At 37.3% G+C, this 23,528-nt stretch overlaps 1 protein-coding gene across 4 annotated transcripts in view; it reads left to right on the forward strand.

Annotated features, from left to right (window-relative positions):
* Positions 1–23,528, forward strand: part of CTNNA2 (catenin alpha 2) — a 433,433-nt gene that overhangs the window by 128,444 nt on the left and 281,461 nt on the right. For all 4 annotated transcript variants that reach the window (XM_085314675.1, XM_085314674.1, XM_085314673.1 and 1 more), the window contains exon 7: positions 2,215–2,418. In XM_085314675.1, the coding sequence (XP_085170801.1) occupies positions 2,215–2,418 (204 nt within the window). The remainder of the gene's footprint in view (positions 1–2,214; positions 2,419–23,528) is intronic.

A 23,528-nucleotide genomic window follows, 5' to 3' on the forward strand; every position in this document is an offset into this window, starting at 1 on the left:
ATGACAAAGTTGGCTCTACTTTGAGGACAGGTTTAAACCAGATGATCTCCAGAAGTCTGTTCCAACCCAAAATATTCTATGAGTCTACATTTTTATTAAGAAGATCCCCCCAAAACATTAACGTACTTCTTCAGCATGGAAAATTACAGATGTTTTATAAAGCAATATTTTGGTGAGATATGGATGGAGGAATTACTAAGTGCAGCTCTGTAGTTTTTGTACTCTCTAAACTCTGATAATAATCTCTTGTTTAAAGAAAAAAATCCATAAAAATATTATTTTATTTTCTTTCTTTTTCAGTAAGGAAAGTTGGTCTAGATGAATTATACACCTTCAGTAATGCACACTGTATTATGTAAAAAATAAACAACATTTGCATGTGACCTGTACAGAACTTCCTAAAGTTCCTATTCACAGAATATATCATAACTGCCTGTGCAAAYAGTGAGTTGAGTTTCAGTGACCGGAGAGGTGCATGGAGATATTTGACGTGCAGGTTGTTCACCATCGCTGAACTGCGGGGAAAAACAGGCCCTACGAAATACTGTGAAACGTTATTTCACATTGAAGATAAGGCTGCATTCACCTCTGCCACGTCAGCAGTTCCCCGAGCTGAATCTGTTTAAAATTCTCCAGTTTTTCTCCTTTCTTTAACAATTAATCTTAACAAATTTCCTGACATCCTCGTGTTTCTTACCGTGTATCTTTTATGCTTTCAGTTACGTTATAAACCTCTCGGGGCTTGCTACTCTTGCTCTGTACAGTAATATGAGTTATGTTTTTTGTGAATGTGTGGAGGAGGTAACTGGAAGTTATGTTAGGAAGCAAGTGGATTTTCTGTAAAGTCTTTGTCCCACTGATTTAAAGAAATCGAATTGTATTGAGGTTTGCGGGCTGAATTTACTTGAGACTTATGTGATTTGTTTTCTAATTTATAATAAAACAGATATTCCTGTAAACRTTAAAGGGAGATGTTGGGTTATGTATCATGTCCTTAAATTCTGATGAACGTTTTAATGCACTGTTGTTATTTTATTTCTTCAATTTGACTTGCCTTTGGATACTGCAGGAAACAGATTAATCATAATGTTCTCAAAGTGTTGCGAGAATTCAAATGCTTCATTAGGAAAGACTGTTTGTTCTTTAAAATAGTCGTGGTTATTCTCAGAAATCAAAACACTTTTCAGTTTTCCAGATCTCCCTCTTTACYGGTATTTCTTGATTTGCTTTCCTTAGAAGTGCGGACAGGAGCTGCACGGGTTGCAGAGYGCTTTTAGACAATATGCAATTATGAAGCCTGTTTTCATGATTACAGCAAAACACTGCGGAGTGACGTGGCTTGGCTAACGGGCCCGAGCGTAGGAGCAGAAGATTTCTTTTGTATTTATGACCTTGAACTACAAAAAAAGAAAACAAGTCAGAATATGACCTAGCGATGACCCAAAGCTCGCCAAATGGCTTCCCGTTGTACGCTGCTAGAGGCAGAATCTCGGTGTTTTAGCACCATTAGACATTTGGTAGAAGCACCTGATATACAAATTAAACACGTGTCTTGCAGTGTTCTTAATTTAAGCATTAAAAAGGCCTGTAATAGAAAGCAACCTTGGGAAAAAAAAATACTACCTTTTAGTGGGGTAAAAATGGTTTACTAACTGGTGTGCATTCAGCAAATTAAAGAAGTGTTGAGACTGACTTTGTGTAGTGCACTCTTAAGAGCTTCTTAATAAATAACCCAGCACTTTTTTTCTGATTTACAAACAAAAAAAAGGCTTCATAATCTTATAAATTCTAGTTTATAAATTCTAGGAGGGAATGCCTCCTGCAATACACTGCACTTGACAAAATATACCTCTCTCTATAGAGAGCGGTGCATAGATACTGCATACATAATAGTTTGTTTGGATTTGTTTTTTCCTTTGTGCTTCCAGATATATATTTGTATCTATTGTACTGTTCTTGGCCGCAATCATGTTTTACAATTATATGTTGCTAAGGATTTTTATACACTATGTAGCAGCCTCAGATTTCATAGCTACCAGATACTTATGTAATGCTGATTTTTCAAGAATTTGATAGATAACTAGTTCATTTATTCATCTGGGAAGATTAAAAACCCAGTGAAACCACTGAAACAAAAGGGACTTTAAAAAAAAATGCCACAGATTCCTGTACGCTCCTAATTTTCTCTCTCTTTTTTTTTTTTTTCTTTTTTAGAACAAGATCATTTTAGACCCAATGACGTTCAGTGAGGCCCGATTCAGACCCTCCCTCGAGGAGAGGCTGGAGAGCATCATCAGCGGCGCGGCGCTGATGGCCGACTCCTCGTGCACGCGGGACGACCGCCGGGAAAGGATCGTGGCCGAGTGCAACGCCGTGCGGCAGGCCCTGCAGGACCTGCTCAGCGAATACATGAATAATGTAAGTTATATGCTCTTTTTAGAGCTTTTTTTTTTCCCCCAGTAGCATATTAAACAGTTCTATGGCTAATACTATGGCTTTAATAATTTGTAGCAACAATAATGSTTCGTTGTGGCAGGAGAAAAAGTAAAAACAGGAAGATAATTAATGCTGTTTGAATTATTCAAYTTTTTTAATGCTTTGCAAACTTCTGCGGGAAGTTTGGTGCAATTAGAAGTTCATGGGAACGTATTTTGGCGTGCAAAGGAACTCCTGACTCCCCATAGCATTAGCGTTAAGATTTCTTCTCGTGTAATAAACAGCTAACAAATATTCCTCTKGAGATGAAATCCTTTTCTTATGAAGCCTAACGGCAAGCAGTGTAAATGGGAAATGATCTGAGAAGTATTTCCTTAATGAAAGTGAATACGGTTCATTAGGAACATGGTGTCTGTCGTGGGAGAGCTGTCGTTTTGTTGGTTTTTAGGATGTCACCTGTAGACACTCCTGGGAGACAGTCTGCTGAGTGGGTTAAACCATTGCAGGTGTTTGCTTGCTGGAGGAGCTATTAAACATGCAGTTTCCCTGAAACTAGTGAGTAATATTTAGCCGTATTGCTGTTCACACAAAGAAATGAACCTTCAGTATCTTAAATGCAGCAGCGTGTTCCAGGAGGTGTTAAATTGTTCAATGCAGTGTTAAACTGCTGTGTAACCTTGGTTCTGCATAAGTTACCCCAGAAAATTCTCTCCGCCTAATAATGCGTATTAAAACGCACAAGTGATATTGGACCCCTGTATACTTTGTAGGATATTGTATGTGTGAAGAAATCCTAAGCAGCACTATACACCTTTTTAAAAATGCAATTAACTGTTGAGAAAATCATGAAGGAGAGGTTTTTTCCTTCTAAAAATATGATAGTAGCCTTTTGAAACTAGCAATAATTACACACACAAATGCCATTCCGTGACCCTCTAGACACTGGGACTTAAGTTAATTTAAGAATTTTAGACTTATTTTAGAATATGTAATGTATGCTCTGAAATGTTTGCAAATAGGTATCTGAAAAAATTATCAAATGGAACATCCTATATTTTGCAGTTTCCTGTCTGTCATTGCTACTAGCCTGTAAGACATGAGCTCATTTTGGTCCTATTTTGCTAGGTTTAATTAACAAAATAGTGTTGAAAAGATAAAGATTAAGCTTTTAACATTCTGCTATTTTCTTTGGTGCTGTTGTAGTTATTTGGAAAAATGATACAATGCAGTATTGACACTGCAAAATTTGTCCTTCAGTTATTTTATTGTACAGCTTGAAATAACTATGACTTTTTTAAAGCTACTGTTCTATATGTAGAGCCACTTTAGGGAATAGCTGTTTCTATTAGTCTAGAAATGAAAAGCATATGGTATTTTCCCTTTTTTATAATGAACTGACAGTTGAAAGTTTCTTGTACTGTGAAAGAAAGCAAAGTCTCTGCTTTTGTATTATGGGCTAGAAATCATAAGGAGAATTCACTAAAGAGCAGGTAATGAGAATGTGATACAAGAGAAGCTGATGGATTGCTACCTATGGGATCTTGCTTTGCAGAATTATTGCTGTTAGGTGTAATTTTTTAGGGTCCTTCCAAAAAGTTACAGAACAGATGGATTACAGCGTCCTATTTCATTGTGGGGCCTRTTTTTATGTATGCAGGATTTTGTTAGCAGAATGCAATTTATCCTTGTACCAGAAACATTCTTATTTTATTATAATGATATTTACAGAGAAGGGAGAGCTTTAAATGATTGTGGGCGTTTACAGCAATACTTTAGATGGCTAACAGTTTCGTGGTTTTTACTTAAACCCATAATGGTGTGGGCATCCAGTTTTATTGTTATCACGGTATATTTCAGATTTCCTCTTTTTTTTTTTTTTTCTTTTTTTCCTGTTCTGATTAGACTAAGCCACACAATCTCAGTAATTTTTCCTTTCATGTTTTCTTTTGGAATGCAATCAATTCAAGCTATTTTTACAGATATTGAGTAAACATCTGAAGAACTGAATGCATGCTTAAGTTCATGAAAAGTGTAGTACTTTGAATTTCAACATATAAGTGATCAATACTTGTCATTTAAGAATGACATTGCATTAATCATTCTGTCTTCCAAACTGATCTTATTGGATATAAAGGATGCGATTCAGCTTACAGCTTGAGGCACCTGAATTTAGGTGTCTATATACAGATACGTACAGGTAAGCCAAGGGCTCTCCTCAGTTGCTTGAAGATGGATGTCTAGCACCATGTTAAACTGCTAGTTGAAGTAGTCTGGTGTTCCTCTGGCCTTGATTTGGCCCTCAGAAACCYGTGAATCCACTGTGGGTCTTGTTCCGTTTGCCAGCCCCATTTCTGTGCCCCATGCATGCTCGGGAATCACGAGTGGTTAGAYTCCTACCTTTATCAAACCAACTGAGCCCAGTCACTTAAGTTCATATTATAACTGATCTCAATTAGATTGAGATCTAATCAATGCTGTCAAGAGAGTCTAAAGAATTATTCAGATAATAAGTGTTATAATCTGATTTGTGATAAGCTAAATAACTCTCTAAAATCCTGTGGCTGCATTAACTAAATCCCCATTAACTGGAAAGGAGGATGAGATACCTAGTTCATGTGTAGACAGCTCTGGTCTAGGCATCTGTCTGGAGACCGAATTTCACCCATTTGTCTGYGAGGGCAGAATATGCTTTAGTATTTAACCTTTCGCTTGAAGCCTGGGGACAGATTTTCTTGAGTTTGCGACGATGGTGAGTGAGTTCACTGTTACAAAAGATTTCACTGGAAAGGTTCTYGAGGAGCTTGGAGGAGTTTCAAAAAGTAGATGTCAATCTGCATAACTTGACCCTGTTATAAATCTGTTGAAGAGGCGGCTAGACTGTGAGAGCGGTTTGCATTTCAGCTTTGGCGAAGAAGTTAGGACATTTTTAACAACTTTGACCCACACGAGCCTTAAACCATTGTAATCTTGTCACTGTAAATATTTTGAAATTTAATTGTACATTGATGTTTTGTTTTTTGTTTTTTTAATGATACCTGGAAAAGGACAGACCATTTCTGATTGATGACTGTTGATCAAATGTGCATACTTGTTTCATACTTGGCATGAGATGCAGAGAATATGGAASTGATTAAATATTATCTACTCATATTTTAGGCATATAGACTATGTATTGCACTGTATTGGCAATTTATTGTATAGTCAAAGTTTTCTATCTTTCTTTAGCTTAAAGTTGTTCCTTTCAAGATATCTACCTCTGTGATCTGGGTTCAGAGGGGAGTTTCTTTTTGTATACTATAACATTTCTATTTTTTGGTTTTCAAGTAAATTCTTTAATCCCTTTTACCATTTTAGATGGTTTATGTTCTATCTTGCATTAAATTTACACAGACACTAAGTATCACATTGAGTGCAAAAAGAGAATGTGCTCAGAATGGAGCCCTTGTTCCTGAATTTTCACTAACCTTTTGGTATTGTGCCAGTATGTGGTATTCCAGTCAAGAATCAAAAACTGGAAGGGTCTGAGGCAGATATGTGAACTCTAAGATTTGCTATGCGATGGTGTAAGCTGGGCTTGCTTCCTATCATTCCACATGATGAGGGAAATGCAAGGAGAAAAAAAGGAGAAAAAGCAGTTTGACCGGCGTTTTTTCTTTTTTCTTTCCTTTTTTTTTTTTTTTTTTTTTTTTTTTTTTAAGGTAAAGGAAGTAGTATCCAACTGAACAATGTAGGAACTTTTGCCTTTTGGTTGGTATAGAAGCAAGCTTTGTCCCCTTACAGACCATCTTCTGGTGTCCAGCTCTTTCTTAGAAAGCCCTCTGCAGAGAGCCATGCCTCTTACTCTCTGTGCTCCCGCTGGGCTTCAGTACRTCCATCTCTTTATCTGTTCCCAGCACCCTTGTTTTGCTTTATCAGCATTCGCTTTACCAGCCCTTGACAGGTCAGTAAACTTTGTTACATTGGAAGAGAAAATTTGAGACACACGATGCTGTTTCTCCCATTCGCCTATCCAGTTTTCATAGATCCCTGAGAAACTGGTAAATAGGTAACAACGTCCTTACGGTTAGTTACGTACAGGGGGTGAAATCTCTCCGCATATTATCCAGAGTTTTACTGAAAAAAGTTAAAGCTATTTTGCAATTCAGGAAAAGAGGTAGATAGCTAGAAAGATACCACAGGTCATCTTATCGTTTGATGAGGGTGGGGGACACAAGGACGGCGAAACAAAACTTCTAGATATGAAGTGCGGAGTATGATTTTAAAAAATGCAGATACCCAGTTTCAGAATGTTGGCAGCCAGAGAAAAAATATGGAAAGAAATTCTATAAAGAGGATAGAGAAGATTTCAACTGAGAAGGATAAAAATAATGCTGGCTTTGCATTTGTATTATGTTCTGKGTTAGGAAAGTTTTAGGAAAAATGACAGAAACTATTCAGAGTACTGTGAAAAGAGATGTTTTTTGCTTTCCTCCCTCCTCCCCCTCAGATAAATGCTGGTTTGTGCTGTTTCCTGAATGTGTTGAATTAGATTTTTTTCAGTTATATTCTCTTCACAAATATTCAGATGTTTTGGGCCCATTTCAGAGGTTATTTAAGCAATTATTGTTGTAGGAATTTTTCAATGATTATTGCTGCAGGAAAATTAATCCCTAGGATCTTTTCCAGTTCTACGAATAAATATATATTTGTGTTGCATATTACATTGAAAGGCTGTAGTCAGAACTGGATCTCACAGTATATAAGCACTCTGCAAGAACATCTATAGCGATGAGATATGAACTATTTCATTATAGTTTATCAATCTAGTATTTATTTATTTATTTAGTATTTAGTAATACATATTAGTTTCATATGTCTTACCAGTAACTATGGCAAAATATTTTCCCAATGTGATATCTATTATTTCCATACTGAACCCAACTCAATTTTAAACCTTTTCTTTTTTGGCAASGGGCAGAGGATGGCGGGAATCTCAGTCTACTGAGTTATATGATTTTATTCCAACTCTCACAGAAAATTGATGATCTTTTTGTTCAGATTCTTTTGTACACGCGATAAATCTCATAATTTATTCTGTTCTAGACTTCTATCGCGCAGAGAACTACTAAATGCAGCTCTGTGGAAGCTCTTAATACAGTTGTTTTCCATTTGTCTAAATGAAAAAATAAATATATTTAGTGGATGGTTATCCACTACATGGATGATGATGTAGTTCCCTGCTGGTTTGTGCTCATGGATCCTTGGTGATTTGTGTGCAGTCTGAGTAGGAAGGAAAATCCTAGAGACCTGCCAGTTCCAGCCCTGGATTAGGAGTATGTGGCCAAATTCATTCAAATATGACCCTGCTCTGGACACCGCCTCTAGGAAGCACGGAGCTGCTGCTGCGTTGACGTCTGAGTAGGGTGAGAAAGAAAGAAAACTAAGTCTTTAGAAAAATACATTTTAAAAAAGGTTGGTTTGAATTCCCTTTGACAGCATCGGTTTTGGTTCCAAGCAGAGACAGACTCTGAATTTTGTGCTGCTTTCAAATATCAACGACAGATTTGGAGAGTGGTTGACCAGTGGGTAAGACTTGACTGTTAAAGACCTCTATAGTCACGGGAATTAATACAAGTCTGTATTTGAAAAGACTTTTCCTATTGGATTCAGGTAGAAAGTTATCTTTTTAAAGCGCCGGGCTCGTTGTCGAGTAAACGTTCGTTCCCTGGCCTCCSCTGGCCTCCTGCCCCAGCCCCGACTCCCGCTAGCGCCGCGCTGCAGAAGAGCCTTGGGGWTGCGCTTTGGTGTAGCTGGGTTTGGGCACAGAGCGTATTTCTTCATATCCAGGTGAAAGGAGCAGTCTTTCRTGAAATTCTGGTGTTACTACCATGAAATCCTTATATTGCTACTGATTTTTTAACGTATAGACCTAGGATCCAGAGCACTACAGCTTAGGCTTGATTTATTGATATTTTACTGCTGTTGCCACATGGAATACTGTTGCTTAGTGGTGGCTGTTTTTGATCTTCTCTAAGGATACTGCCCATTTCTGACTTTGGTTCACCGTAACTTAGGCGCTATAGGTTCTCATTCTGGTTTTCTACAAAGAAGAAAATATCATACCTTGAAGATGAAAAACGTGCGAAAAGAGAGAGAAAAACTTGAGTCTTCGGGCAGCTTTTCCTCACAAATATATTGGTAAAAGATTTGATTCAGCCAAGGAAAAATTGTAATGCTGCAGTACATGAAAATGAAGTGACAGAGAGCTGAAGTTATTGTGCTTGATAAAAACATGATAACAAATGAAAATCGATAAACTCTCAAGATACTGTCAGAGTCTATATTAAACAGCTCCATCTGAATTCACATTTAATTCACTGTAAAAGAGAAAAGTAATAATTCTTGGCTACATTTTGGTCGTGTGTCAGGTTAATTCAGGTGACAGCGAGCAGTAAAGTTGCAGTTATGAGACAGCGAAACGTCTGCGTCGGTGCTGGGATGAGGCAGCAGGGCTGAGTGWGCAGAGGTTGACGGCAGATCGCCTGCTTTGGGGGTGACAGGTGAGACAGGACAATTTTTCAGCTGGTACTATTGCTAAGTTCCTGGTTCTTTGAAGAATTCCTCGATAAGAACAGCTCTCTACTATATTTCAAGCTATTTTACCATTCACTTTGCTTTTAATTGGAGGATATGTGAGCAGGGCTGTTTYCCTACATTGGAAAAAACCAAATGGAAACACAATAGGTATGATTGCAAGAGCAGGATGTGCTCCCAAACGTGCAGGTCTTTGATGGTACGTCGCCGTTGTTGCTTCTCAGTCACTCGAGGCTTCTTTCCGTTTCTGCGTCCCTCTGGGATGTGTCAACTTCTCAYGATGGCACAGAAATTGCTGCCCGAGCGTGCTACCTGCGATGTGACTTTGGAAGGCTTCAGCCACATTTTAAGTAATTTTCTCCCTCCTCTTTTTTGATGATGTCATCAGAGCCCTATAGGGGATGTCTAGTGTTTTTTTTTGATGGCTCTACAGAACTTTTGCTCTGCAYGAGTGAGTTTTGATTTATTTGTTTATTCATATATTTGCTGGTATTGCAAATGCATGTTCAGTTTTTATTTTGTTTTTCCTAGCAGATCCAGAGAAGCACGTTGCTGCTTTCCAGCAAAACCAACTTAAAAGCCTATGAAAATGCAAAACTTTCTAGTTGGGATGTGACAAATAGGCTACCATTTAGTTTGAGTACGGGTTTTGCTGGCCACAAATTTACACAGCCCTGTAGTGTTRCATTTGTTTGGAATCAGTAGTTTTATACATTCGCTGGATGAATATTTGTGGGAGGAAATTCTGCTTCTGAACCAAAGTGCTAATGACTGTGCYGTGTTGGTGTCCACTGGAGGACGTTTTGTCAAGAGCCTCCTGTGGGCTTTCTGTCTCTACTAGCCAGCCCACGAGATGTCACGAGGAAAGATTTATATCTCTTGTCAAAATGCAAACAAATTGTATTAGGTTTTGGAATCTAAAACTGAACTGCTATATTAGTGATGTTTTTGACAAGATATTTGTCTCTAAATTAATGGAGAAATTTTCCAGACTCCTGCTATAACCAAGTGCCTACATATGAGGACTTATTTCCTTGTTGTCTTTTTACCCCTGTACAATTAATGAATATCAGTGACTAGTCTAAAAAAGATCAAAATCATATTACATTCCAGAGCCTCTGGGCAATCCTCTTCCTTATTATCCCTATATTTTTATTCTATTATTAAGTCAACTACGTTGTTCAATACTGGCCGTACTGATTGTTGAGAATCATGTATTTAGGATTTCCSTAATGGAAGAGTGAAGGTGAATTGTCGTGGAGTTTCAAACTACTGCGGCACGAAAGCATATCTAGACTTGTCCAATACTTTCCCCTGTCCAGGTATCTGTGTAGATGTTAGGGCATGAAGCTAACAGACCTTCCAACTTAATTGTCCAAGTCCAGTGGAATCAAAATTTTCTAGGTACAGTAGGCAGAATATTGACAATAAATGCATAAATTAGAGATTTCAGATTTCATCAAGGGTGCAGGAGCAGTGGATACTTCTAGTCTACTTATGTAGGTTAAAAAAAAAAGAGAGAGAGAGAGAGACCTTAATGTCTTAGAGTGGTTTCTGAGTAATTTTTTTTCACAGAARCCCACATCATGATGTAGGCTTGACAAAATACATAGCAGCTCCTTCAGACTATTTGAATGCTTATCCTGCCTGTTTCAGTTGATGTTCCTGTTGGTATCCCTTTGGCTGCTGTGGTTGAAACTGTTCTGTGAAGCATTTGTCTTCTGCTGCTCATTTTATCAGGTTTTTACGATTTTTAAATCCCACAATGTCTTTTCCCCTTGCAAAGAAATGGAGAAACCAAACAGAAGGACAGCCAGGGTCCAGGAGGAATTTTCATCAGGAGCAGCTCTTCCACACAAATTGAGCTTTAAACAATAAAATAATGATGTGTGGGATTTTGCAAGTGCCTTTTCTGAATCTGGTAATATTACTTGGAAGGGTTGCTCACAAAGAYTGTGTAGTCTCTGTCATTGTGTATTTTTAAAGAATAGATGAGGCAAATGTCAGGAACGATGTAAGTTACTCTAGTCAAGTTTTGAGGAAGACATTAGACCAAATGACAAAAGCCATAATTTCTATTTTTTATGATTGTGAGTCTAAGTTGCACTCACAGAGTCGGTTCAGCAGACAGAATACTTTGCTTTTTCTAAGGCATTCTTGCTCTTGTATTTTTTCTTTAGAAGATATTTTCAAGAGTAAGATTATTTTATTTTTTCTATTGGCCATTAACTTACAGATGGAGAAGACAATTCCCACCTCTCAAAAGCAGCTACACTCCTCACTTCTTGAAATTTTGTGAATTGAAATGAAAAATTATTCTGTTTCTCAGCTTAAATAGGCAAATGTAAAAGGCTTACATTTTCTTTATGTGAGTATGTGTCAATAGGGACATGCACCCAAAATATACAGGCGATCTGGGAGAAGTGATGTGTAGGGAAGATAGAGATCCTATAAAATTAATGAAAGATATTAATAGAATTGTATAAATACTTCCTCATACAATTTTGATCACATATATAYGATATTGAAATTGTCATCTCCTCTAGATTCCCCTGGAATGGATCAAAATCACTATTTTACATTTTGTAGACTCTCTAGCCTGTGTGGAAGTATTAAAGATAATTCTTACATATTTATGTTCAGCTGTTTTGAGGTGATTTGTAATAAAGACTGAAGACGATATAGTTGCATAGAATTTTGACTATTTTACATTTTAATAAATAGAATTTTCTTTATAAAGGTAATTTGTCATATGACCCAAAATTTGGGAAGCATTTGAACTAAAGAATGGCAATAATAACCAGCTTTTTAAAGCAAAAACAGAAATAATTGTCTTTTTCTTCRACCCTTCTTGCTACTCAGGTCCCCGTTCAGCAGAGATCTTATACACATGTTTAAAATTAAGAGGCTGCTAAGTTTCAGTGGGATTTAGTCCATTTTAGTCTTCTTAGGCATCCGCTACTCCAGCGTGAGAACTGAGGCATTCATCTGTCATGTTAGACATAATTCATTCAAGTCAAAGTAATTGCCTCACCATTTTCGCATTTAAAAAATCCATGGAAATGCAATAATATTGTTGTATTTGTCTAATTGCTGCGTGTGGCTGTTGGAGGATGTACTTAATGTCTGTCAGGTCAAAGGATTTCCCTCAGTTTAATTTATTCTCTTTATAGACTATCTAAATCTCCTCTGTTCACTTCACCAATTGTACTGGAATTTTTGCTGGAATTGGACAAATAATAAATTGTTTTGTTTTTGGCTATTGAACTCTGTTGATTCATTGCRATTTCGTTGTGATGATGCACATACAAAATGCCTGGCTGTACTTCTGATACTGTATCACAGAATGTGCTCATTTTAAAGTCAGTATATTCCACTCCCCCCTCCCCAAAAAAGTATTATATAACATTGCATTTTTTTCAATTCTTTTCATGTTTAAATGAGTTACAACATGAGATGTACTCTCACAGAGGTAATGGCTTCTGCATCAATGCTTTAAATTTAATGTAAAGTATTTTGGTAATGGGTAATGTTTGTCAGATTTAGACTATCTGAACATAAAGTTGCTTGAAGTTCCTCGTTCACCTGTAAAAATGTCCTGCATCAATCTTGACCTCATGGCATGATTCATAATTTTCATAACTTTTATTTGGACTGAAGTTAGCATTTAGAGGTCACTACYTTGCTCTTTTTCCTTGCCAGTAGGTCAATATCCGTGGGACAGAAATTTCCATCCATTTAATAATATATCAATAGCAATATGATTTATATCTCAAAGTACATCTGTCTTTGGGGATGGAATTTCAATGTTTTTACAGTCTGTATTTATATTGTTTTATATTGGATAGGTTTTGGATGCAGAGCAAAACATTCAGAATAATTTCAGTGTAATTGGAAACGCATCAAAACAAGCATGGACCTGCTGAACTTAGAGCGCTGTCAGAAATGCCTGTCAAAAATTTACATCTCCTGGAGGCTCCATAACATCTGTTTGCTTAATGATTTTTTTAATACCTTAATTGCAAAATATGTCCAAATTCTGGTAATCGTGTGGGAAAACCTGAAGGCAGCAAGGAGAGCGTAAGCTGTAAATTAACTACGCTCATTTGTTTCTCCCAGATGTGATTCTGCAGGTGAGCGTGAGAGGGAGCAGCTGTAARCAGGACGGGGCTCCGTAAGAGCACGAGTTTATTACACCAGTTTGTTAAGCGAATATCTGTCCCACTTTAGGAACTGTGCCTATATCACTCCTCCTGAGCAATGTCAACATCTAGCGTTAAGTATTAAAATCTGTATTAAAATCATGATGTACGTTGAAGTGACTTTAAGCAGTTTGCRTTAGTCTTCCTCAGAAACTCATCCTCAGAAATTTTTCAGATATGTGAGAACAGCATTTTGGCAGTCAGCGATAGAGTCAAAACTCTTCTTACATTAGTAATGGGATTACTGTATTTAAGCTTCTATTAGCAATCACAACTGCAAAGTTCTGTGCGATATCAATGTGTGCAAACCTCAGCTTTATGTAGACTGCGTTGGTTTGTATTATTAATTTTTTATTTACACAGGGAAGCATTTTAAAAATAACTATGAGATACTATTTAATTTAGTGATGGAAGAAATCAGAATAATTTTGAGAAATATCCTCTGAAATAGTGATTTTAGATGTCCAGAAGAGGGCACACTTGCATACCAGAAATACCTCCCTGAAGATCTGCATTCTGGTGTTGTATAGCTGTAATCAAAGAAAATTTAATATTATACGAAATGAAGAGGTTTTTTATTAGTCACAGAATCTTCAGGAAAAACACTACATTCAAAAGGTTGAGTGGGGAAATATATATATATTTTTAAATCAAATCAATGTTATGTGCATAAACTATCAAAAAGAAATCAGACGTTAAGTTCTGCCTGCATTTAGGAAATGCATTGATATTTTGATTTCAGTGTGGAATTTGGCATGTAAGGAATAAGAGCCTCTCTTCCCTCCCTCCCCTCTCCCCTCAAATCTTTTCAGATGTAGAAGTATGATCTCAAGAACATATGCAATACAGTATAAGCTAATTTACAGCTTGGTTTCTGCAGCAGTCAAATACCTGRCGCAGTGAAGTGCCCTGTATAATTCCTTTTCTTTAGTGGGATTTGATATCAGACCTGTTAAATTATCTTATGACTTGCTGAAGACAGTAGAATTGCAAGGACAAATCATGTCTTGTGACACAGTAACTTAGTTAACTTAGATGCACGTTTTCCAGGGCTTGGTATTATTCAGACACTGGGAGCGGTATGTGTGGTTTATTTTTTATTTTTTTAATTGAGAAATGAAAGAAAGAAAATAGCATCTCTACCATAACCAGCTCCCTGGAACTTCCTTAGTGAAATCGCGGGGCGAGGGGAAGGTTGGTTTCTTGTTTTAGGATGACTGGATCAGAGGAATAAAAAGTTTCAAGTTGGTTTGGGATTTTTGTTGTGATTTTAAATATTAGTCCAATTTTCATAACATTTGATAACATTTGGAAAGAGTCATAGCACTTCTTTTTATAGCTGTAGCAACTATTTTTAACTACTGTAACATTTAGCTTCAGTGGAATGAAATGAAACATTTCCTGAAATTCATTTATCTCTAATAAGGTTTAATGCTCATTAGCCTTATAAAGTAATCTTCAGTTAAGTGTACCAAAACTGACCACATATGTTATGTAGGTTGTTTATATGTTTGTCAAACATTCCCCAGATTAATTAACTGGTACTTTGACCAGTTCTTTCATTTGTTAAGGAATGATTTWAAAAAAAAACCTCCAAGAGACTGAYGACCCAGATGGATGTGTGATCATATATTACAGTGTTGAACTGTTTCTCAGGCATTTAGTAAAGGCTTAAGTCCCCGTGAGATTTCAGCTCTAACTTCCCTTTGTTTTAAGAGAATTCTTCCAATTTATGCTGAGGATTCGCTCACGTCTTTAAGAGCATGACTGGATTGTTTTACTTTATAATAAAATCTATATATTTCCATGTGAAGTCAGAGATCCCCAAAATCTCATTCGGCAGCTTTACCCAGACAGTGACTAAATTCTTTTTGACGTGGTCTACAATACCGTGGGGCATGGTGTGTAGTAATGTAGTTACTATAAGGCTGTCAAACTCRTTGCCAAATAGCATTTGAATTCTGGGATCAGATAAATTAGATTTTAATTGGGTTTTAAGGCTAAGCTGAATAAGTAGATAAGGTAGAATTAACCAGAGACATATTAACGTAATGAAACCTTTGGTTCTCTTAAGCTATTGTATTAAGGCCCATACAGTCTTTTGTTGATAAAAGACGTCATGGTAGAGTAGAAAGAGATTGACGTTGATAGGTAAGATGAACGGTGGTATCTAATATAATCAGATTATCGGGAGCACTGGAAAACCAAGGAACCGGACAAAATTGCATTAGTTATATTTCATTATAGCATTGGAAAGAAAACAAGCAAACAAAAGACCTCAGAAGTGAGTTTTTTCAAAGAGGTGGGACCACTCAGCCAGAGAATTTACTGAGGCGCCTGGGCGGGTTTTTGTGTTTCTCAAAGGGCAAAACAGAAGTTAGTTACTGTGAGCTGTGAAATGATAATATCATTTGCTTGTGTGTTTTTTTCTCTTACAAATTATYGTGCAATGTTTTTAAGGTGCAGAATTTAATTTTCACTGGAGAAATTACCTTTCTTTTCCTAATAACTCGCTTTGTCTTCTGTATAGACACATTTGGATGCTTAAAATTTTAGAAAAATACAAAATTCCAGAACAGGAGCTCCTTTGTTGTTCTGTTATTTTATCCTTAAATGCATCTTTTATGACTTAAAATGAGCAGTATATTTAATGACTAAGGCCTGGTAATGCAAACTTTAATGTGAGTAGTTTCTTAAATAAATAGAAACAGAGCTCTGTGTCATGAATAAGACCCTATAATTGCAGTGAGTATCCCAAAAGAGTAAGCCTCAATTATTCTTTGACTCTCTAGATAAATAGAGGAGAAAGGAGAAAAGAAAGCGAGAAATAGTGGTGGGAGGAACTTTTCTTTTCTTAAATATGTATCACTCAGAGACACATTCATTCATTACAAAATTTTGCCCCGTTCCCTAGAACAAGTAGGCGTGCGCAAACCCTCACGCAGCCCTCTTGATCCCTGCGTGTAGGATGAGGACCACAGAGCCAAATTCCCCAGACGTCGGTGAATATCCATTTGGCGCCATATGAATATGGGAAAGCTCTGATTCAGAAAGGAGTACGAAATTCCTCACTTCCACTACGTGGATATTCCCACAGAAGGCGGTGAGGCTAACTCTTAAGATTTAAAAATTCATTGTATTGGCTGGTATGCTTTGCTGAATGTGAGTCTTGGTTTTTACTGGGGTTTGTTGGTCTTGATGTTCTAGGTGGTTAGCTACTATCTGATTAAACAAATATTCAGTTATAAAGATTTTGGACATGCAAATTTACAGTAAAATCATGGAATCAAATGTTTAAATAGCAAAATGTGAAGAAGTTAATGTTTTGCAATTTCTTCCCAAGGTTTAGCTGGTGAAATATGCTCTAAACGTATAGGCAGCTAGATTTTTATTTTTATCTTTAGTTTTCCTTTGGTCATACACTAACAAGGAACTACTTTGCTTAGAGGAGTCTGCACAGGCCTTTGATGAACAGAAATTTTAGATAAATAAGTAAGTGAATAAAAAGTGTGCTTGATTGCTTGTATATATGGCCAGACTTATAAAGAAAATCCAATTCCAACTATTTGTAGATGTACCATACAATAAAACTTGAAGGCTCATTAGCTTGGAATGACCCAACTGTGTTTTACGTATAGGGGTCATTTCTTTACTAATGAGCCGCTAAGCCAGATGGCTAACCCCACAGTAGTCTGACTGCATTAGTGTGATTTAGATTTTTAGGCAAATTGCTTTTCTTTTCTTCCTTTACTAAAAGGAGTTAGTGGCACTGCTGAGCTACAGCTCTTTGCAGGGCTGTGCAAAACAAAGCATTTTGCCTTAAAAGATAAGTGGTCTGTACTTCTTAAAGATTTATATCAATTTCTAACATATTTGCTATTTGCAGTGATCGGAGTTTGTTAGATACTATCCACCCTGGAAACTGTTTTGGAGAGAAAGTTATTTGGACTGTCTTTATATTGGTTTAGTTTCCATATATAATTGATCAAACCCATTCTCATTGCCTCATATCTGAGTGCATGTGAAAATGCTTAAATGTGTGAATGAGGAATGATTCTGCGCAAGTGATTTAGAGGAACGTTAATATTTGTTTCTCAGTGTCTACTTTCTTCTAGAATTTTTGCATGTCTTTATGGCTTATTTGGGCTGATTCCATATCACTAGAAAACTTCCTCCATCTTGTAAGAGAGCAACCTGAAGATTGTGGATTCCCTCTAGGCAGCTGAAAGATCCTGGTGCCTCCCAGGAGGACTAATTTTGAAAGGACCTGAATCATTTTCTGCGGATGGTTTTCTCCCACCATCAACTAACAGCAAAGMGAAAGTGGTCCTGAATAACACGTGTGTCAAACCAAGGACCCCATAAAGAAAGACTGGAAATAAGACATATAAATCTGCATAAAGAGACCTGAAGTGATGAGCACTTAAAAGGAGGGTAGTTTGTGAAGGGCAAAATAAACAAGGATCTTCTAGAGGTKGTTTTGAAACGTTTTCCAGCGAAGCGTACAAGCGAGCACCTGTGGTCCTTTTGTCAATGCCATGTTCGAATGATGTTTTGATGTAGCAAAGTGCTAGCTTCTGCTACGGTGAATGACGATTTTTTCATGTCTTATGTGAGTTTGTCACAGTGATATTAAGAAATTGGATATAGGCTGTTAGTGCCACAAGTTGCTTTTATCTTGAAAATAAGGTGGCTGCATTTGAAGGAATAATGAGATAATATTGGTCAGAATAAAGGATTATCTAGCCAATATCTTACCTCTGATGGCGGTCATGGGGGAAGGACCGAAGAGGAGTATAAGACCATGACAAGCACATTGTGACTGTGATTTTTTGCAAAGTTTATTATCTTAGCCTCCAGCAGTTCATGGTCCTGGGAGTCTTTAAACCAAAGGTGATATTTTTTGCTTTAAAAATGAATAATTTATGGTCCTTGCTTAAACAGTCTGTAGAGCATTAAGTTTTTTTAGAGATTTACATAGGTCTCTAGAATAACTATTGTATGTCATTTTCCCTCCAATATTGAAGATATATAGTCCAATATGTATTAGGAAGAAGAGGAGTTGAGAGCTGATAGACAGAGGAGAGATGTAAAACCTCTTACAGATTGATAGTTCTCTTTGTAGACGTTTTAACGCATTATTAAGCTAGATTTCGTAGACATCATCAACTTTAGCTGCAATTTTTTACGTTTCAAATACTGAAACAAAACCGAAGACGTGTCTTCATGTCTTTAGATGTCTAACACGTTGAGATTTGCGCATTTAATTTCCACGTGCTTCTGTGCTGCAGCTCTACCTGTCTCTCAGTATCTCCAGTACTTCCACAGCCGCGTGGGTTCCTACTGCGGGAGCCGGTCTGCCAAAATCAGCTGTGGAGACGCAGAGTGGGAGGCCTGAAATGCTGGGGGTCTATCACGTACTTCCTAAAGAAGCCATGTTAAAAGAAAACGTGGCCAAAAATGCACAAGATACCTTTCTCCTGAAAAGAGGAGGAAAGCAGTGTCAAAATATCAGAGAAAGGAATGGAGTTCAGGTGTGAAAGTGCAGGAAGGTCTTAACGCTGCTGTGATTTCCTGGGCTTCATAAGTCTCTTTGCTTTGACAGCTAAGAGCATGAAGGTCATTTTCTGGCCCTACTGATCACAGTGAAAAAGAAAAGGTGTTTTTCAGTCGTATTCTGATTTCAGTTTATGTATCTGTAAGTTCACATTTCACAATGTTTTAGGGTATTTGTGTGCATGTGTATCATATTTTTAGCTTATGCCTCTCTYTAACCAAAGCCAAATGAAATCTCTCACGCAATATTAAGTGTTAGGTAGAAAATTACTTTCAACTCGGTTGTTACTTTTAAGATCTATTTATTTATGAAGATGAAACTTCTAACTCTGAAACATGAATCTAGTCTCCAAATCTTACCTTAATTTGTATTCTGGGAAATGTAAGAGGTATTTTTCTCTTTACATTTATTGCCAGACCAATAGAATAACAATAATATAACTGATTTTTTGTCAAGCCATGTAATTAAATGATTATGAAAACTATATAGGATTCATTCAGTGAAGATTGGTTGCACTTTTACTATCACGTAAGCAAAATTGTAATAGCAAAATGATAGMGCATCCTATGTTGTGTACATTTTTATTTGTTAAGAACAAATTTAGAATGATAAATACTTCTTCTTTTGTAAAATTCGTACCGAATCTCTTGTGAATTCAGGAGCACTGTAAATGTAATTTGCAGTTCTTTACAATTATAGTTTAAATAGACCAAGTCTAAAGGGAGCCTGCCTATTTGATTTTTCAGATTTGCATCACTTAAAATCCAATCAGACCAACTGTTCAGATTTTTATTAGATATGAAGTACATGAATGGGTTCAAGGCCAAACTGTATAGCAAATACATACCTTATTTTACAACATGGATTATCTAACAAGTTACTGCAGCATGTGCTTTGACCTTCAGCCCACAAAGATTATTTACCGACTTTTGGAATTGTTACTATATTAAACCCTTCGATTTTCAGTATCCAGTGTTTTATAGGCCAGCAGATTGCACTTGATTTTGTGAATTTGCTGTAGCATATTGAGTTTAACAGATTTATGCAGGAAAGTGAAACAAAAATAATATAGCAGGAGCTCAGAATTTTAGAACACAGGGGCATTAGGCTTGCAGATGGCTGATACAGATAATGACATTGAATAATTTAGTCGTGGAAGGTAATCTGATTTTGAGAGACTACATTAACTTTTTGCCAGTGCATGCCCAGGTGCTGGGGTAGTGATCTGCGTGGTCTCATCGAAGGCAGACCGTGGTGACCATGGGAAGTAGCGTCACAATCTCACCGACTGCGCTTAGTTAAGGAGGAGGAGGTGTTCAGAACATGCTGAGATAGAGTTAAGTGACCCTCAGCACTAGGCTTCTTAAAATCTTCTCTCATTACGTCGCTTCCTTTGTTAATTTTTATCACGGGAGAAGTGGAGAAATGCATATTTGATACTTTGATTATAATTGTATGCTCATTACAGGGTGTAGTTAAGGAGGAGAAAGAAAATACAGTAATTAAAAAAGGTTTCTCTTGTTTTCTTGTCTATTGTGTCAMAACATGGCCTCTGTCCTTTCCGATTTCCTGATGAGACACTCCAATCTTTTTACCATGGCAACATCTTTTAAATACAGCAGATATAACATTGTTGGAATAGAGGATTTGAGAGGAACGGTCAGACTAATAATCTGCTACTACTTCTCTTTAGATCAGCCGCGCGAGTTGTCTGAGTGGCCGTATCCTCTCCGGTGGCATTCGCCTTCCAGCAAGGAGCACTGGCCCCATTTTGCTGTTGTTTCTGCCCCGCACACATACGCACACACGTGCACACACGTGCACACATAACCACGGTTCATATTTACTTGGGGTACCTCAGTCTGTGATCAGTTCTAACTTTTTTTCCCGTGGTTTTGGGTGACCAAACCCAGACCCTTGAGCTCTTGAGCCACGCAAGACTCGAAGGTGTTCCAGCCTGTGCGACGTGGTCACCAGCAGAGCCGAGCCGATCCAAACTTCCACCTTTTGGCAGAGACAAGGCAGAGGGAGACGGCTGGGTTCTGCCTTCCGCTGGGGCTCTTCCGCTGCGCTTGCAGATGCTGAATCACTTTCATGACCCCTCAAGCACTGGCTCAATCCCTAGTTGTCGYTATTGAACGCGAATGATGGAAAGAAAGGGAGGGCTGATCTAAACAATTCTTAATACAGCATTCAAATTGAGGTAAACCTGCAATTTTCCACATCTTTTTTCCTGTCTGCATTAAAAAGATGGTAGCTACCCGGTTTTCTGAAGCAAATGAATGCCAAGTAGAGCCGAATATGCAGAATTTCTGTTGGACGATTGATGTTTGTCAGCAATATGGGAAACTGAAAACTAGAGGTTGTGAGGAGAGAAAACCATAATACAGTTACCACTCACTATTCTTATAAAATAAACCATAAGTATTATGAATGCCAGGAATATCCTAACCGTCATATTGATTTTACAKTTTTTTTTCTGACTCTGGTATTGCTGCGCAGCGACATTTCATTACACCCTTTGGAACTATAAYAACTGAAGTGCAACACCAGCTGATGGAAATGAAATTAAATCTATCTTCAGTAATAAAGAAGTGACATCCACCAGGAATAGAATCTAAAATAGTTTTTCAGTTTTATAAAGTTCATTTACAACAAGCTATAAATAAAAAGTAGATATTTATTGTAGCAGTATTTCTAACGTATCAGCTAACAATCCGATAACCTAATTTCYATTCAGATCTCAACAAAATGTTCCATAAACAAGTGCATGTCCATGCACATGCATAATCACCTCCTTTGATATAAGACCACACAATTTTGAAATATTCTGGAATTTTGAATATTGACTAAATATTTAGGAAAGTTTCTTAAATATCTTCACATTCACAGTGACAAACACAAAAAAAGCTTTGGTGTTGAAAGTATCTACCTGTCTCTTCTTTGATGCTTAAACTATTATAGGAAATGTGGAGTTTTCACTCAGCTCTGTTCAAGACCTCGAAGTACTGAACTTTTAAGCAACTTCAAGAATTGCTTTGGATTAGGAAAATCATTCTGTTAATTTCAGTGAATGAGAACACATACCTGTTCAAAAGAAAAAAAAAGAAGAAAAAAAAAAAGCTGACTGCAGCCTATAAACCTGCAGTCATAGGGCTGAACTATTGCTGCCTGGACAAATGTCAGGATASTGGAAACAATTTGGCTCTTAAATAATCGGTAATGCAGACGTTCTCCTTACATGTATCATTTTGACTTTTACCATTTTATGTTTTAGCATTTGAGGGTGTCTATTCCTATATGAACAGATAGAAGGATTGTGTTTTCAGATCCCCAGGCACATTTTCATTTGCWTGAGAGGCCCGGTAATGAGAAAAGAAGAAAGATAGCTTGAAAAGGGATGATGCTAGAAAGACAGAGAAATATAAAGAAGAATAACAAATGCAWGTTAAATGGACGGAAAAGCTAACTGGCATTAGCGAGAGTCAGAAACTTGGCACAGGAAAATTATTGCACATGACATGAAGGATTTCCAGCAGTTTCGGAATAGGTTCACAGTAAGGGCTGTAAAGAGGAGTGCAGTTTGTTCATTATTTTGAGGATRTTATTTTTTAAGACTCAGAAATCTGCATTTAGTTTAGAACCCTCCTGTAAACCTGAGAGCTCATGCTTTTGTCAGGGAGTGCTATTTTCCCACTGTAACTGTCATGATAGTGAGAAATACAAATGTTAGAGATATTTAAAAAAGTATAGTGACTTTTCTAAAGCTCAAACTCAGGGTAGCAGCTTGACATTAACTTGCATCCTGATATATATCTATATATCAGGATCTGATTCAGAGGCTGGACAGACGAGGAGTGGGCAGAGACGGAGGTATTCRATGAAGCCTCTGGAAATGTTAAGCTTATGGACCTGTATTTTAACACTTGCACAAGCTTTYACTGCAGGTTCTATGGTCAGTGACTGAAATGGTCCCAGTATGGAGGAGCCTCATACAATGCCCCAACATCACCAGTCTGAAATAAATCTCCCAGCACTGACAACAGRATCCTTGATGTTTCTTGTTTTGTTTGTGTGTTTTCTCTAAGAAAATAGAAATTACTGACTCTSACGGCTTGAACCCCTTCATATACAATTTCCCACGACTAACAGCCTAATCTTCCATGTAGCCAACATGGGCAGAACAACCCCATAGCTTCTTTATTGACCTTTTATCTGAACACCAGGGGAAAGAAGTCTATTATTTGATTCTGGCCATCCAGATCATCAGTTGTGCTGCAAATTTTGCTTATGTTGCTTYGCTGGATACCAAAAGCATTCACAAAAGCAATTTTTATGGCTCATCTGATTCCTGGCATTCGGCTAAGCGTTACTATAATTTTGATTTTGTCAATCCATAGAAAGGGAAACTTGCATCCTTTCTGGGACCCTCATACTCTAAACCAGAATGGGTTAAAGTATCCGAATACTAAAGTATYGGACTTGCTTTCGAATTTATGGATGGTTATAGTGCCAGATTCTTCTGTCTCTGTTCTCAGCATTTCTATGTAGTTTGCTGTTAACTGCCACCCTCTATTGAGAGAGAGGCAACAGGGTAAACTTTTATGAATATGTTGTTGAAAGGGAAACAATCATACCCGTAAGCTGTATGCATGCCATGCCGTATACAGAGGTAACGCGAAAGAGAGCATTTTAGCTAAAAAGTAATGACGGTGGGGGAGGGAGGGAAAACACTTAACATTTGTGGGTTTTAGTTGAAA

Source organism: Rhea americana, unplaced genomic scaffold, assembly GCF_003343005.1.
Source record: "Rhea americana isolate MKP2758 unplaced genomic scaffold, rheAme1 scaffold_41, whole genome shotgun sequence".
NCBI lineage: Eukaryota > Metazoa > Chordata > Aves > Rheiformes > Rheidae > Rhea > Rhea americana.